Below are 16,560 nucleotides of genomic sequence, written 5' to 3'. Positions count from 1 at the left end.
GTCTCTTTCAAAATCCATTTTGATATTTTCTTTTTTTCTTGTCTCTTTAATTGCCTTTTTCTCTCTTCACATATGATGTTCGTGATGTTATCCCACAGCTCATCAGGTCTTCTGTCATTTGTGTTCAGTGTGTTAAAAGCTCTTGAAATCTTCTTGAAATTCAGGTAGGCTATACTCAAGGGCATGGTTTGGCTCTCATGGGCTTGTTATGACGTTCTTTAACGTCATTTGAATTTACATATGGTCCCCAATCATCCCTTTGGGGCTGCTGAGATGGAACTTCTCCATGGTCTCTTTCTGCAGTTGTCACCAGGCTGCTTCTTGGGTTTTCTGTCTAGTGAGGTTCACGCACGTCATCACCATTGTTGACAAGGATACTTGTAATACAGAAGTTGTTAGTCTTGAAGAATTCTTCCATGGTGGAAGCAGAAAAATACAATTAGCACCTACATTTGTAGTTTTAAACTTTGAATGTATAAATGGGAATTTCTATTGTTTTGATAAGAAATAAATCAGGTTCTCCTAACCTGGAGCAATTATTGCAACATATAATCCTGTGTTACTTCATAAAATACAACTTACAAGTTGCCTTGTTTGTCACAAAGTGGCTACAGGCAATCAGACCTCTCTGGCTTGAGTTCCCGGAGAACTAGAATGAGCTATGCGTTATAAATGTGTGCATTAGTGGCCAGGAAAAGAGTTTGTTCCCTTATTTTAAAAGAAGGTCAGTATGGATAGAACCTATTACATTAGTACAGTTGATTAATACACCTTTGAATATTTTCTCAACTTGAGAACTATAAGTATGACCATTCCCGACATCCTTTCCCTACAGCACCAGAGACAGGCATTAAGGAAAGCCATGCCATGAACAACAATGGTACCTTCATTTCTGCTGAGTTCAATGTCGGCAAACAATCCGATCTTGATGATTTGCCACAGGAGACCCAGGACCAGGTAAGGCTTGCCCTCCTTTAAGTCCTCAGCTCCAATGTTGACCACATGGCACCCGATAGCTGAGGCAGAGTTCAGAGCCAGGTTCAAGTTTTCCTGAGGCAGAAAAGGTAGGCACATTTTGTTCTTTGACTTCACAGATGGCATATTTGATGCTTATTGGCCAGAGTAGCAGTGTTATCTTACTGGAACATTCACAGCACTAAGGCAATGTTGTCATTAAATTTTAACATCGAGAGATCAAGCTTAAAAAACAAACTCACTGCTTCTAGCTGGTTCCAATTCATCGTGACTCTCTATAACGGAGTGGAATTGTCCCTTTAGGCTTCTGGGACTTTCACACTTTATGGGATCAGACAGCTTCATCTTTCGCCTGTGGAGCAACTTATGGGCTTGAACTGCTAACCTGTGGTTAACAGCTCATTGTACAGCCCACTCAGCCACGATGCCTTCCAACACTGAGACACAGCAGTAGCAAATAACTGACACTGGTTTGACACAAGGGGTGCTCAACCAAACCACCATCCAGAGGTGAAGGTCATCTTGGCCAGGGTGGAGCTAAGAAGGTTAATTATTTTTCATCTAACTCTATGAGAGAGGCCATAACTCCAACATTAGTGGCCAAAAAATAAAGTGGGGCCTTTGAGGGATGACGTTGTCTTGTCACGGGCTACTATTAACAATGTGATTATTGATGTCAATAAAGGTTATACAACAGAGCCACAGAATAGCTGTTTGGCTTATAGGTTATAGAGGAGGGGAATGAAAAGAGGTTAAAATTCAGTTCCTGGTTTTTAAAAAAAAAGACGATTTTTTTCACTAGCAAAATTTATTTGGAATCATGATAGTCGAGGAGCTTGAATATACACATATTTTCAAATTCATTTCTAAAAACAAACCTGTTGCTCTTGAGTTGATTCTGGCTCATGGAAACATCCAAACCTGAGACTATACCTGAGAGCCATAGGGTTTTCTTCTTAAAAACAAAAAGAACTTTTTATTGTTAATTTGGTGAAGGTTTGTTTACAGAGCAGATGATTTGTCCCCTCAACAATCCATATAGGCGTTAACTGGAGTGAAGGGAATGGCAATGGCCACATTACAATAAGAGGGAGGTTGGCACAAAATGATGGAGGCTGAGAAAGCCGCTGGAAGGCCCGAATTTAAGTCCACAGAGATAGATGCGGTTGTAAACAGGGTTTAGTACTCTGCAGTCTTTTGGGAAGCAGATGATAGTATTTTTATACCATAGCATCTTTCGATTCATAGCGAAGAACAACCATTCATGCTATCCAGGGCCTTATACATATATGCAGATGTAGATGATACATTGTTCTGTTGAACAATAAAGCACCTAGTGTAACTCAGGTCCAGGTGGGATAAGAGCAGAGCAACGCATTTTCAAGTCTAGGATTTACATGTTGCTCTTGGTTCCGAAAAGGAGGATAAATCAATCTGATATATAGAACTTATTTTAATGACCAATTGAAAACAAAATAAAGGAACCAGGTCATCAGTAAATTCAGAAGAAAATTATTAGAATAAAATTAGTTTTAACCCTACTATGCAGCTGAAGTGGTAAGAAATAATATTCTTTTATGGCCAAGATTGTGAGTAATTTAATATTATGGGCATTTACATCCATTTAAGAATACTTTAAGGACCCCTGGTGGTAGAGTGACTAACTGCATAAGGTTGCTACTGCAAAGTCAGTAGATCAAAGCTACCATCTACCACCCCAGGAGAAAGCCTTATAGGACCACAAGCCCTGGAGGCAAGCCTAGGTGTGGGTGAAGAGTTGGATTTCACTTGATGGCTATGAGCTTGGTTTGAAACACACTTTGGTCATGCTCTCCGGAGGGTCTGGCCACTGGAAACGGACACCATGCTTGGTACTAGAGGGGCAGGAAAGAGGCAGAGCATCCATGAGAAGGGTTGACCCCATGCCTGCCACAGTGAGCTCAAACAGAGGACTGATTGTAAGGATGACATGGCACCGGGGAGGGTTTTCCTTTGAGAAACACCAAAAATACCATTCGAGAACATCAATCATTGTTGTCAATTTGATTACCTACCACTTCGATTTTAAAAGTACACCAGGTTTCTTAAATCCAAGCAAAAAATCATATTTTGCAGATAGCATAAGAGGCAAAATTGAGCTTCTGAGCAAGCAGATTACAAGCAGATTAAAATGTTGGAACGGAGCCCAGAAGGAGCGTCCTTGCTGCAGGTGACTGTCCCACTGAATCCTCAAGCAAAAGGGGCCCAAGCAGGTTATGTTTACCACACTCCCCTCCCGGCTGTGCCCAATTCCACTGTGAGGCTGCCAGAACACTTCCCGTTTTTACCCCTCACTTCTGAGAAAGCCTTATCTTTTCAGCTAAAATGCTACGTATCTGGCAGCAGCTCAGAGATTAGATATTAGAGGAAGTTTGAATTGAAACTCCAGTCAATGTAAATTCTATCCACAAATGGCCAAGATAAACGCATAATCCCCCCACTCCTAATTACCCATCAATTTTCTTTTCCCCTCGCTATAGTAATAATATACGCGTCGCAATCCCTCCTGCTGATGTTTGGTGCCACTGGGTCTATTTCAACTCAGGGCGACCCCCTGTGAGACAGTGGAACTGTCTCACAGGGTGGCTTTGGCTGTGATCTTTATGGGGAGCCCTGGTGGTGCTATAGGGCAAATGGTGGACTGTTATCTGCAGGTTGGCTGTTCAAATCCATTCTATGTGCCTTGGGAGGAAAATGAGGTTGTCTGCTCCCATAAAAGTTTACAGTCTTGGAAACCCTATACAGGATCGCCATGAGCTGGAATTAATGTGGTGGCAATAGGGTTGGGGGTTCATCTTTAGGAGAGAGAGCCAATGCCATTTTTCCTCCGATTGAGCCCCTGGGTGGGGTTCTCATTGCCCACCGCTGGTAAGTGCTGAGTGTACTGCCAGGGCTCCTTCGATCTCCACTGGTCACGAAAAGTCACTGGCCAAAGCCTCAGCTTGCCACTAGTGTGTAAGCACTCAGTTGCTCTGGTACTCACCCTCAACACAAAGCTGTGTTGACAGTTGTGGAAAGACGTACCTGGATGGTGAAAGGGGTGAGTTTCTTTTTGTTGATTGTCCTTTCATCTATCGTGTCCGGCACTGATAAATTGATCATTTTGCTGAAAGAGAATAGGTTAAATAAGTTAATGAAAGAATTCTGGATAATTCTGAATAACTGAGCCCAATTGCATTGGATTTACATTTTATCAACATGATACCATGTTATTAGTATTTCCATATAAAATCAGATGTGAAAAAATATCAAAGGACTTGGGGGGAAGGCTAGTTTCCTGAAGTCCTATCTGGAGGCAAGGAATGAAGTCCTCATGTCATCCACTCACCTAAAATTTGGTAGACTATTCCTGGGTCCCTAAGCATATTAGGAACTTCTGGGTTGAAAGTGGAAGAAAATTCCCCATTAATATTTTACATTCTTAGCCATGAAAACTGTTCCCATGATAACTGTATACTCAAGTTTATACAGTGTCAAAAGTTGCTTTGTCACCTGATGGGATTCTGTCTCTGCTACCAATCATATGACCAAAAAAAAATCTTATTATAGCCAAGTTAGAATCTGCTTAATATTCAATGGGGAATAAAAAGTAGGTTTCCTTGGGTCACATCCATATTCTTTAAAGAAGAGAAGTTGAAATTAAAAATTAAATAAAAAGGTACTTTGAGAACAAGAATAATTACAACAACAACAAAAACTAAAAAAACAACAACAACCTATTCTCAGGTTCAACATCTGGGGATTCAATTAATGGAGGATCAAAAAGATGAAAATATTCAGAAAGAAAGAAGTTAAGGAGTCAACACGATTTCTCCAAGGCTAAAGAGGAGTATAAAGTGCTATTTACATATCATTTACATTGTAATAGGCAATGTAAATATCCAGAGATAATTGAATGTATAGGAGAGGAGATACACAGGTTATATTCAAATGTCATGCCATATTATACAAGGGACTTGAGTATCTGTGGATTTGGGTCTGGGTCCTGAAACCAACCTGGAGTAGATAGATACCATGGGCTGCTATAAAACCAAAGAAGGTTAGACTCAACTATGACTATATATTTTTAACGAGAAAAAAATGAGCATTTAAAATTTTCCCTATAGTTTTTGCAACTCACTTTCTTATTACTGTTCCCTAAAGATGCAGCTCCATAAAATTTCCTCATAGCTGCGCAGGTCTAAAGTAAAAGGCATTTTCTTTGCATTTGCACAAATCAAACTTCTCAGTAATCATTTAAAAACACAAAACTCGTAATTAATTCGAAATGCTGAGAAATTAAAAGGGAGAATTCAACTTCATTCCAGCCTTTGCAGAACTTACAGTCAAAGGATGGGGTGAAAGGCATGTCAAGAAAAGGCTGCCAAGCAGCCAGGAGCGGTGCAGCCTCCAAAGGCTGTGAGCCACATGCCTAAGGAGCACTGAGGGAAGGGACAGATCACTGAGGGTCTGAATGGAGAAGAGGTTCACCATGAGAGGATTTGTAGAGAAGGAGATGGCGAGGGGCCTTCTGAAAAGGGAAAAAGGAAAGGCAAAACCCCAGCTTATCAGCGTGGTATCGGTGGGGGCAGACAGGGGTGTGTGTGAGAAGGTCGTCTGCTGATGTCTGCCATGAGTCAACCAAGCAACCTGATGTTCCCCGGGCTGAGTGCCCCCAAATAAGGTGGGTCTTGGCAATTATAACGAGGACGTTGAAGGAAGGGCATGTCATGCTAAGAAGTCAGAACTTCGTTCTATAGGTTAGGTTTTTGATTTTTGTTTATTATTATTATGACTTGGTAAAAAGACATACAGTAAAACACATACCAATTGGAGGATTGCTCCATGTACAAGTCAGTAACATGGAATTACATTCTTCAAAATGTATAATCGTTGCTATTCTTGTTCACCTCATTACATTCCCATTAACATAAACCTGTAGGCTGGCTTTGTTACTTTTTTTAAGCGGTTGAGCTATTCTGAATAAAATCTTTCAGTGAACTCTAATAAGCAAAACAGCAAAGGCAGAGTTGCTTAGGTCAGAGCAGGGGAGCGTGAGTTCAAAGTCTTTACATACATCCTCTCTGCGACTCCTGGGTCTTTCCAGTCTCCTCACGAGCTCCATAGTCTAGCACAGAGGGTAACTGTTACTGATCTTGTCTTACTCTATCAGTCTGTGCTTATGTTTTCCTTGCACTGCCACAAAAGGGGCTCACATTTCTTAGTATGTAAGGTGCCTCTGTAATCCGTTACCACCCATAGACCCGTCCAGTGAAAGACCAGAAAGACACTGCAGACGGCTGCTGAGTACCTGCAGGAGTTGGCCCAGGGTCAGCACAGTTCATTGCTGATATTCTAGGCGATGGCTAGGTCCGGGGGAGAGCAAACCACAGCCCCTGAGCCATAGGCAGCTCTCAAGCAGCTTAAAAAAGTTCCAAGGGCATTATTCAGATAATGCTCATTTCATTTATTTGCAAAAATATATTCACAGCTTGAGACTAATTTTTAAATTGTTAGGAGGAACAGACTTGGTTCTTCCATCTCTAAAGTTTGCTGACCCCTGCGTAGACCGCTGGAAGAGAACCCTCAGACCCCGGCAAGAAAGTGTCCTTACCAGAGAACAATGCCATCTCCAACTGAGGTGAAGAGGTCGTTGGTGTTGGGATTCATTGGGATGACATGCCGGCAATCAGCGTCATTTTCCAGGGCTTTGTTTATCCAGTTGACGAAGGCATATTTTTCTTCCTCTGTGAGGAAATAATTAAAATAACTTGTCTGCCAAGAGAAAATCTAATACGCACAAAAGTATCCACATTGCGTCTCATATCCAGGAGGGGCAGGTTTTAGATGATTTGGTCCATTACCCTATCATCTCATATTTACTGACATTTAATAATGTCACATCATTAGCAGCGATTCATAGGATTCAATAGGAACGTAAGGGGACAGTGAGTTTATATGAAGTAGAGAGGAACCGCAGACAAGGATGATGAAAATGTTGCACAACACAATGAACATAATCAATGTCACTGAGCTGTACATGAAGAAATTGCTGTAGATGCATATGTAGTCATTGGTGTATGTTTTTCTGTGTATATCCTCAACAACAACAAAATTAAAATGACAGAGATAGTTAAGTGAGCTTCAGAAAATTTGGGGGGAAATGGAATTAAAAGATAATGGATAGACCCACACAAAACCTGGAGCTTCGGGTTTGCATTTTGAGGAAACAGTTTATCTAGATTGGAAAAGTCTATGCCCATGGAAAAGATCCTCTTCCAGGGCTGAAAGTTAAAGGGAGTCAGTGAGCAGACCGACATGCTGGCAGTGTGACCACCTGGATCCATCTGTGGAGTGGAAGTATGGGAAAGGCAGCAGTGAAGAGATGGGCTGAGCTTGGAGATATTCCATTGATGCCTACTGACCTGGTCCATGGGGGCGAGAGCTAAGAGAGAAGAGGAAGGGCTGACTAGTGTGAAGTTCAGGGGTTGTTTGGATTTCCAGCTTGTGGACAGGCTTTAGCCCCAGAGGGCTAGGACGGATGAGAGTCTGTGAGGGGCCAGATAGCATAAAGTGCAGAGGGACCTGTGTGAACTCCCAAGCTTGCTACTGGTACCGATTTGTCCTAGCTTGGAAGGATGGCTAGAACTGAACTGACCAGTAATGCCATCAAATGAAGAGAAAGGTATTGGAGACTTTGCACCGGTGCAAACTGCTGAAATGGGTGCTTTGAGCTGAAGTTCACTTGATGGATGTAGATGGCTGAGGTTCCAACTGGAATGAAGATTGTCCGAGATATGCTTTCTCCTCCGAGTCATAGGTTGACAGGAACGGGCAATTTAGAAATTGGATATCCAAAATTGGAAGCGATAAATGCATTAAGTGACTAGCTTACAAGCTTCCATAAGTGTGCCATATGCTTTCAAATAAGTGTAACCAGGGAGCATCTCCACTGAATAGCCCTCTCATTTCCCGATGGGGTTGGGAGAGAGAGGGTGGTAGAATATACTGATCAGGTATTAGTCAGGTATGATGGTGACAGAGTTTATCATGATTATAAACATTTTCGTTGTAGAAAATGTAACTAAAAGGAGCAGGAAGTTAATTCTTCAAGTATGAATGGGTTAGTGGCCAGAAGAACCAGAGATGGCCAATTAACATGGCCATTCTAGTCATAATTCTTTATGTGACATATTATAATTCTGGCTCTGTGGCTGTGGCTATACTTCTATTTTGGAGGGATTTCTCCATTATGCTAATGGTCAGGATTAAGGTGGGATTAACCTCTCCTTTTGGCAAGGGTATGAACCAAGCCACACCCTTGGTTTCCTTGGGGGTCTGGTCTGCTGAAAGACTAAAGCCACCCCTTCCAGCCTCTCCTCTGTGTACACAAGTATGGGAAGAGCTACACCACACCGCATCTGCATCTTAGCATCTTAACCATTGGAGATGTGCATTTACCTAGCAAAGCCTCTGGAAAGGTGGTGAGAATCCGTGTGTGTGTGTGTGTGTGTGTGTGTGTGTGTGTGTAAAGATCAAGGGCTTAGCTTGAATTCAGCGGTTCCAGAGGTCATTTAACCACTGAGCTCAAGGTCAACCAAGGCCTCAACAAGCTTCGTTTGGGAAGTGATAAATGATTGCACCATTCGGACTATCAATGTTCCGGAAGGTAGTCAGATGGCAGCCTTCTGAATAAATGTACTTTTTTTTCCTCCTCCCAAATGATTTCCTGATACAAAAATGATCATTTTGTAACTACTCGGCAGGCACTGAGGGAAAACACCATGACATTTATCTGTAAATGTACAACATGATTTTGGCAGTCTCTAATGGGTTATTGTTATTATTGGATGCCAGTGACGTTATTTGGTCCTACCTGGAGCTAGCGCTCCTCTGACCTTCCGTACCTGAAACCAGCCCATGACACACAAGACAACAGGTGCAAGACAACCCTGACGGCACTGCTGAGAAGGGGCTGCACTGCCAACTGCATGGTGGGTGGTTCGAACCTACCAGTCACTTCTCGAAAGAAAGATAAAGACATGACGATTTACAGCCACAGCGTTGCTGTGAGGCAGCACCAATTCACTGGCAGGGGTTAACGTTTAAGAGGCTTCATCAGTAACCTTGAGTTTGAGGCTATCTTTGCAGGTTCTCCTCTAGTTAGAGTAGGTAGTTTAGAGCCTGTAACCCCAGAAGGCCTGGGTCTTTTCTGGGTGACGCAGCTCTCTCTTCATCTCGACACCCCCCCCCCACTCTCTGTCCCCTCAGTGTGGCCCACCTGAATAGGAATGCTGGGTGTCCACACTGGACTGCTCCGAGGTCCCCCCAAGGGCACAGATCCCCTCCTTCTTGTTGATGGCTTTCCTGAAGGTCTTGGCGACCTCTGTGCTCTTTAGCCCACGGAAAATCTGCAGACAGACACAGAACATGCCCTCAGTCTGTGCCCAGGGCACCAGGAAGGAAAGAGTCGGAACTGGGAAGGCGGCCAGACATAGTCGGGGGGGGGGGGGGGGAATGTTTTGGTTCCTGGATATTGTGTTCAAACTCAACACGTTTCACAGGTGTCTCCTCACATCCTTTTGCATCATGTACTCACCTTGATAAACTCATCAAAGCTGATCCTCCCATCTTTGTCCAGGTCGCCTGTCGCCATCAGGTTTTCTGTAATTTCTCGCACTTTGTACCCGGGCAGAGGCAAGCAGGCAGCCTTGAACAAATCAGTCAACTCATTGCAGCTGATGTACCCATTGCCATCGGTATCTGCGATGCAAAGGACACACTGAGATTTCCGAGCCACACTGGAGAACCGAGATGGAGGGTCAGGGCAAGGGAGGCAACCACACAGCCAGCGTGGCTTGACCCCACAGAGAGTCAGGATGTGAGCAGGAGCAGGCGCTCCAACACCCAGACGAAAGGGAGTCATCATTTTGAAACAGAGCTTTGGGCCCCCAAACCTGAAGAAACTATTGCCAAAAGAGAAGGGAAAAGAAATCCTACTTTTAGGGATACGAAGTAAGAGATAGTATGTAACTGCAGAAGTAAGAGATAGTATGTAACAACAGAAAAACAAAAGAAACCAAAAGAAGTAGAAGAGAAACAAAAGATGAGACGCAGGGGTAATTCCCTGGAAAAACCTAGAGGTGGGAAAGGTCCACATCCCATTATTGCCCAAGGAAAGAAGTGATGTTAGGGGGATCATGTCTTTAGCCTAAGTTCTCCCAGCACAGCTAACCAACATGGCTGGCTGCCTCTTGGGTTTCTTACGTTACCATCTCCCGGAGGCAGCACTGAAGGTCCTCTACTCACCAACTTTGGCAAAGGCTTCGCTGAGCTCCAGCATCTCTTCATCGGACACCGATCCTCTGGCCATTTTTTATTGCTTTAGGTAACAGATCTGGAGGGGACAGGGAAGAGGTGACAGAAGAAATGACTTAAAGTACCTGTGTTAGTCTGGGTACTTTAGAGAAACAAATACACAACAACTGATGTGTAAGAGAGTTTTTTTTATAAAGGCTAAGTGCGCATCAAGAAAACATCCCAACCCAGTGCTGACCAAGCCCACAAGCCCAACATTAACCCATATGTCCAACACCAATCCACAAAGTCCTCCTCCATCTGGCAAAATACACACTGTGATGCCAACTACAGGAGGAAAGCCGAGTCAGTGAATGTGTAACCATCTCAGCACTGGCAGGGGTCTCCACATGGCTGCTCCAGCACTCAGGGCTGCATCGGGGTAAGTCCATGTGGCTTATCCTTGGGGATGTCTGCAGGAAGTGAGCCTTGCCAGCTAAAGCAGGGAACTGCCTAAGGCAGCTGCACCCTGGTGCAACCATCACAAAGCAAGAGACCCGAGAACTCTAAAGGTGAGGCTCACTGAGCCATTTATCTCTCCGCCCTTCAATTAACTCCACTTGTGTTTATTGGCCAGGTTGGCACAATACACTAACTAACTCAGTACCCTATTAACAGCTTTTCCTGTTCATTAAATGAAAAAAGAAAAATCCTTCTTTGCACTCCCCATGATATATAACTCTCTTGCCAAAAGAAGAAATAGCCTTTTTCTAACTTTTCCATCTCTTGGTCTTCAAAGATGACCCTCACCCACCACTGCTGGAGTACACACGCTGCCTCTCACATCAAGAGGTGCAAGCTTACCCCCACCCTAGAACGGGGCTGAATCCTGGGCTGGCATTCACCCGCAGAAGTGACGAGTGAACCTCCCTGCAGTGACCTCCCTGCCATGCTGTGAGATATGCATGCCGCATGAAACTACCAGTGAAGGAGCCCTGAGTGTTCGAATTCCCAGGGTCGGCTGGGTGCCCAGCTGGCAGACAGCACCCCTTGCCAATCACTTGACCGGGTCACTGGAGACTTTCTCGCTTAATTGAGCTTCCAAGAGAGAAACCTCCCCCCCCCCCATCAGTCTCACGTGGAGTGGAGCAATCGCCCACCTGTGCCAGTCAACCCCTCAAGTGACGACAGGATGATTGTTGCTTCATTTCGTCCCTTTGAGTAGTGTGCAACTCAGCAACCGACAACCAAGACCTTCCAAATGGGTTTGTAAGGGCTGGGTGTTCCACTCCCTCAAATAGTTACAGTCTCAGAAACTCACAGGGGTGATTCTGCCCTGTCCTGTAAGGTCGCTGTGAGTCGGCAGCTACTCCACAGCAGTGAGTTTGGTTTGAACCTTAAATGTTCATGTAAAAAAAAAAAAAGGAATGGTTTGCCAAGCCAACAGATAAATGTTATACTTTGGAAGGGAGTCATCCGAGTTGCATCAATATTATAGGAAGAGGATGGGAAGCTGACCTTACAATACTCATCGTGGGCACGGGGGTACTTTTTCTGTGATATTCTTCCCGGCCTTGGGCCCCAGAGTTGCAGAGAAAGTGTCCCTGCTTGAGCAGTTTCCCTTTCGGGCTGCCTGATCGCTGCCCTCTAGTGGCAGGAAAAGGAGTTGGTGCGTGGTAAAGGAGAGGGGCAACAGAAAAAGAGGAAGCCTCTCGGAGAAGCGCAGTGACACAGGGCAACAAACAAAGGGGCTCAACCCTAACTATTTCGAGGATGGTTTAGGGCAGGGAAGTGTTCTGTTCTCTTCCGTGGAGGGTTCCTATGAGTTGGAACCACTTAACAACCATAGTTGTAGGATGAGAATAAACCACAATTGGGGTATACATACCCTGCGAGATCTGAGCTAATCTATGGCAGAGAGGTTAGAATAAACACATCCCACTGACATGTGCTAGCCTCCTGCTGTGGAAAGGACCAGGGAGCCGAGAGCCTAGGCTATGGGGTATTTGCCAATCATGATTATGCTTTCTATAGTTTAGTAAAAGTATTAGCAAGGATACTACTTATTTCCTAAAATACATTTGTGACAAAATGTTGTTCCTAAAACATTTTATGGTGAATTGGGTTAAGGTTTATAGAGCAGATCATCAGCTTTACCCTTAACAATTCCTACTATTGTTTCATCATGTGGATGGCCATCCCCAACCCACGATCATGTACCCAAATCCTCCCTGTGTTTCCCGTTTCCATTCCTCCTCTTTCCTGCCCCTTCTGAACTTTGTCCTTGGATAAATGCAGCCTTGGGATCACCAGTGGTTGACTATTCTAAGGTCTGCCTACTCCACTAGTGTGTCGTTCCCCTTCTAGACCTGTTGACTGTTTGGTTGAAAAGTGAGCAGTAGGGGTACATTCCATTCTAGAGCCGAAGGTCTTGGGGTGCCACCGTCTCTTCTTGACTTGGTCTCATCTATGAGTCTGAGCTTTGTTCCCCATTTTCCTCCCACTCTATCCAGCACCTTCTAATGGGCTTCCTTTCAGAGGAATTGGTAGGGTAGCCAGGCACCATTTACACCAGTGCTTCTCAAAGTGGCAGATACCTCCCCCTGGAGGTCAAAGACATGATGTAGATGAGGCTTCAAAAGGAGATGCCATCAAAAACTAGATGTTCTGTCTACAAACAAACAAACAAACAAAATCCCCCCGTCACTGTTTTCAAACTAATTCTAACCCATAATGACCATACAGGGCAGGAAAGAACTTCCCTTATGGCTTTCTGAGATGATAACTCTTTATCGGAGTAGAAAGCCTCATCTTTTTCCTCATGCAGTTGGTGGTTTTGAACTGCTGACCTTGCCGTTAGGAGGCAAATATGTTATCACTATGCCACCAGGGCTCCTGCTCTTCTGGTCTCAGAGTTGTGGGATGGGGCCCATTAGGTCACTAGAGTAACTAACTATTACCACGTGTCTTTTGATTTCCACCACTTTACTCTGAAGAAAGACCTTGGATGCTGTTCGATCTCAGTCACTCCCCATCACAGTAGGATGTAGAGCATAGGTTCCCAAACTGGTTTGGCCTTTACAGAAAATAATTATGCAGCATCCCCCTGGCATTTAAAAACCTTGGTACTATAGCCCGTAATCTATAGTATCTAGGTCTCTGTTTCAGCATACCTCCTGGATCACTCTAATCCTTTCTTTAAGAAATATGATGTAGAACATTGTCCTTGTGATCTATGCGTTGTGATCAATTGGCCTTGGTGTCCCTCAACGACTCTGACCCTGAGCCCCCAGGCCCAGTAACTCATTACCTCTGGGGCTATGGTTCTGTCTAAAATATTTTCATAATTTTGCTGTTTTAAAATTTCTTCCGTTCAATGCTGCAAATGCACATCCAGTATCCCCCACCTGTATTTCAGTGGCCTATCCCCCACCTGTATTTCAGTGGCCTATCCCCCACCTGTATTTCAGTGGCCTATCCCCCACCTGTATTTCAGTGGCCTATCCCCCACCTGTATTTCAGTGGCCTATCCCCCACCTGTATTTCAGTGGCCTATTCCCCACCTGTATTTCAGTGGCCTCAACACCTTCACTGCCAGACCCTGCCCCAGTCCTTGATTATCAAAAACCTTACCTGTAAGTAAGGACGAACAAATAAAAGTAGCAAGTGGGAGAACTTTGAATCTAAGGAACCCACCACTCTAGTCCTCAGGAAGCGCCCCCTTGGGAAATGTGGTGGACCCTTGTGAGAGGCAGACTAAATATTTAAGCTGATGGTAGAGCTTCCTATATTGTCATTTTATGCTTAGAAAAGTTAGGAAGCTTACCTCAAGTCACACAGCTAGATGAAAGGGCAGCCAAGACTGTACCCCATTCTGATTCCAATTCTCAAGTCTTTCCTCCTCTGCCACACATCTACGCAGGTCCAATGCCTTGCTTCACATTTCTTTCAGGTACTGATTTCACTTAGCCATTATCATTAGGCATCTATATTAGGTCGCCCCATGGAACATTTCAGACTCCCTTGCTGTCTAGACAGCCTCATTTAGGAAACACTTGCTTTCTTGAGTTAGGAAAGCAAGGCTTCTGTTACATCACACAAGTATATACATTTAGTGACTAGCTGGTTCTGGACCTCCTTCATACCTTCTACCCATTCTAAATAATACGCATTAATAGCAGGTTCTCTCTCATCATACTTTCGAAAAGCCTGGTGGTATGATCCAGTCTGAAACCCGGTACCGGATCGTTTTCCTTGTCTTTAATACCTCTGGTTCATGAGAAGGCTGGTGGTAGGATCCAGTCTGAAGCCCCATATCTGATTGTTTTCCTTTCATACCTCTGGTTGGTGAGTGCTCAGAAAACCAAGACACCAAACTCACTGCCACTGAGGCCATGCCAACTCATAGAGACCTTATGCCAAGGGTAGAGCTGCCCCTGTGAGTTTCTAAGACTGTAACTCTTTATGGCGGTACAGTGTCCCATCTTTCTTCCATGGAGTGACTGGCGGTTTCAAACTGCTGACCTTAGAGTTCGCAGCCCAATTTGTAACCAATGTACAACCGGGGATCCTGGTATGGGTACTCATAGGCTTATGGGCTGAATTTATTTATTTAACAAGTAGTCTATGAATACCTACTATGACCCTGGCGCGGATCTTTATTTCAGATGATACATGTCCACTCTAACCTGTGAGCGACTCTGAAAGCATGAGAGTAAGACGCAGTGAAAACAGGCTGCAGGGTAGGAGGATAAATGGGTTCTCTGAAGTTGAACCTGGCCCTACCCTTTGACATAGAGTTCTAGAAATGGAAGAATCTAAGAGAGTGATACGAAATACAGGTAGGTAGGGATGCTATTGTACTTTAAAAGTCAAGAAGAGCATCAAGGAAGAAATTTGAAAAGATCATAGTGTTCAGTTAAAAAAAAGAATCTAAAGATAAAGACACAGTAAGAGAGAGTGAGGGGAGAGATAATATTTTAGCACAAAATTTAAGACGTTGGACAGGGCAAGATATGACAAAATAATAATTTATAAATTATCAAGAGTTCCTGAGGGAGGGGGAGCGGGGAGGGAGGGGAGTAAATGAGGACCTGATGCCAGGGGCTTAGGTGGAGAGCAAATGTTTTGAGAATGTTGAGGGCAATCAATGTACAAATGTGTTTTACACAATTGATGTATATATGGATTGTGATAAGAGTTGTATGAGCCTCTAATAAAATATGAAAAATAAAATAAAATATAAAGATTTTTAAAAATTTTACATGATACTTCCAGATTTTCTGGAGCCATGAAGGTTAAGGGAACTGCTGAAACGATTGCCTTGAGATCATCTTTCAAACTTGAACTAAAAATACTTCCTAAAATCTTTCAACCAAACAATTGCTTAAATTAACTGGTTACAAAAAAAAAAGAAAAAAGTCTGCCTGGAGCACTCCTGCCAGAATGACCTTTGACTTTCGGTTTGGTCACAGCGGGTCGATGGCAATCCCAAGACTAGATCAGAGCTTCGGGGCAGGCCGCTGACGGACTTTTCTCGTTCATTCAGAGCCAGCAGGAGAAACTGGCAGGGCCTGGAATTCGCAAAACATAGGTGTCAGGAATGATAACTTGAATGCGGAGAACGATGGGCTGATGTTCTGCTGGAAACTTACTGTTTCTTTCAGACAGCCAGGGCAGCATGCCTGCTGCACGACAAGGAGATCTCAGAAACAGAAGGGCCCTGTTCAAGGACGCTGGCCGACCCCACTGCTTAGAACGGGTACTGCTCTCCCCCGGGCTGCGAGGAGTCCCATCTCCTGCATCTGGGCCCGGCGAGGAACACCGCTTCCAGGGTTTCAACCTATCATTTTTCCATTCGCCATTGCAGGTATCCACGTGTTGCAAAGTTTGCTCCTTCCTGGCTTCGACTCATTGGTCATGGCTGAGGCAGCTGGGGCATTTCTGAGCCGTCTGCAGGCATGAGTGAATGCGCATGCTCATGACGGAGGAACCAACCAGAAAACGAGGGTGAAGATGGTCCCACAACTGGAAGAACGCAATCAGTGCACGCACGTAGAAGGGGCTCGACTGGGGCATGCTGTACTCTGTATCACATGCCCAGCAACAAAGCAAACTTTGTTTTTAAGAAGAAAGACTGAAAAAAACCCAAAACCATATATGACCCATTCAAATAACAGGTGAAGGAAAAGATAAAAGATTATTTAAAATCATATCTTTTTAAGTCGTGTCAAGTAGGCCAGAAAAAAAAATCCTTGAGCATCCACCTAA

General features: G+C 44.1%; 1 protein-coding gene across 1 annotated transcript in view; it reads right to left on the bottom strand.

Moving 5' to 3' along the window:
* LCP1 (lymphocyte cytosolic protein 1) overlaps nt 1–16,560 on the bottom strand; it is an 81,510-nt gene that overhangs the window by 39,782 nt on the left and 25,168 nt on the right. The window contains exons 2-7 of the mRNA XM_075532521.1: nt 10,303–10,390; nt 9,593–9,756; nt 9,275–9,404; nt 6,608–6,740; nt 4,039–4,120; nt 885–1,050 (exon numbers count right to left, since the gene is read on the bottom strand). Of these exons, the coding sequence (XP_075388636.1) occupies nt 885–1,050; nt 4,039–4,120; nt 6,608–6,740; nt 9,275–9,404; nt 9,593–9,756; nt 10,303–10,366 (739 nt within the window). The 5' untranslated portion in view covers nt 10,367–10,390. The remainder of the gene's footprint in view (nt 1–884; nt 1,051–4,038; nt 4,121–6,607; nt 6,741–9,274; nt 9,405–9,592; nt 9,757–10,302; nt 10,391–16,560) is intronic.

The sequence above is a fragment of the Tenrec ecaudatus genome, chromosome 15 (genome assembly GCF_050624435.1).
Source record: "Tenrec ecaudatus isolate mTenEca1 chromosome 15, mTenEca1.hap1, whole genome shotgun sequence".
In the NCBI taxonomy this organism is placed as follows: Eukaryota; Metazoa; Chordata; class Mammalia; order Afrosoricida; family Tenrecidae; genus Tenrec; species Tenrec ecaudatus.
Note: the sequence above shows the minus strand (reverse complement) of the source record. Positions and strands in the feature narration are given on the sequence as shown.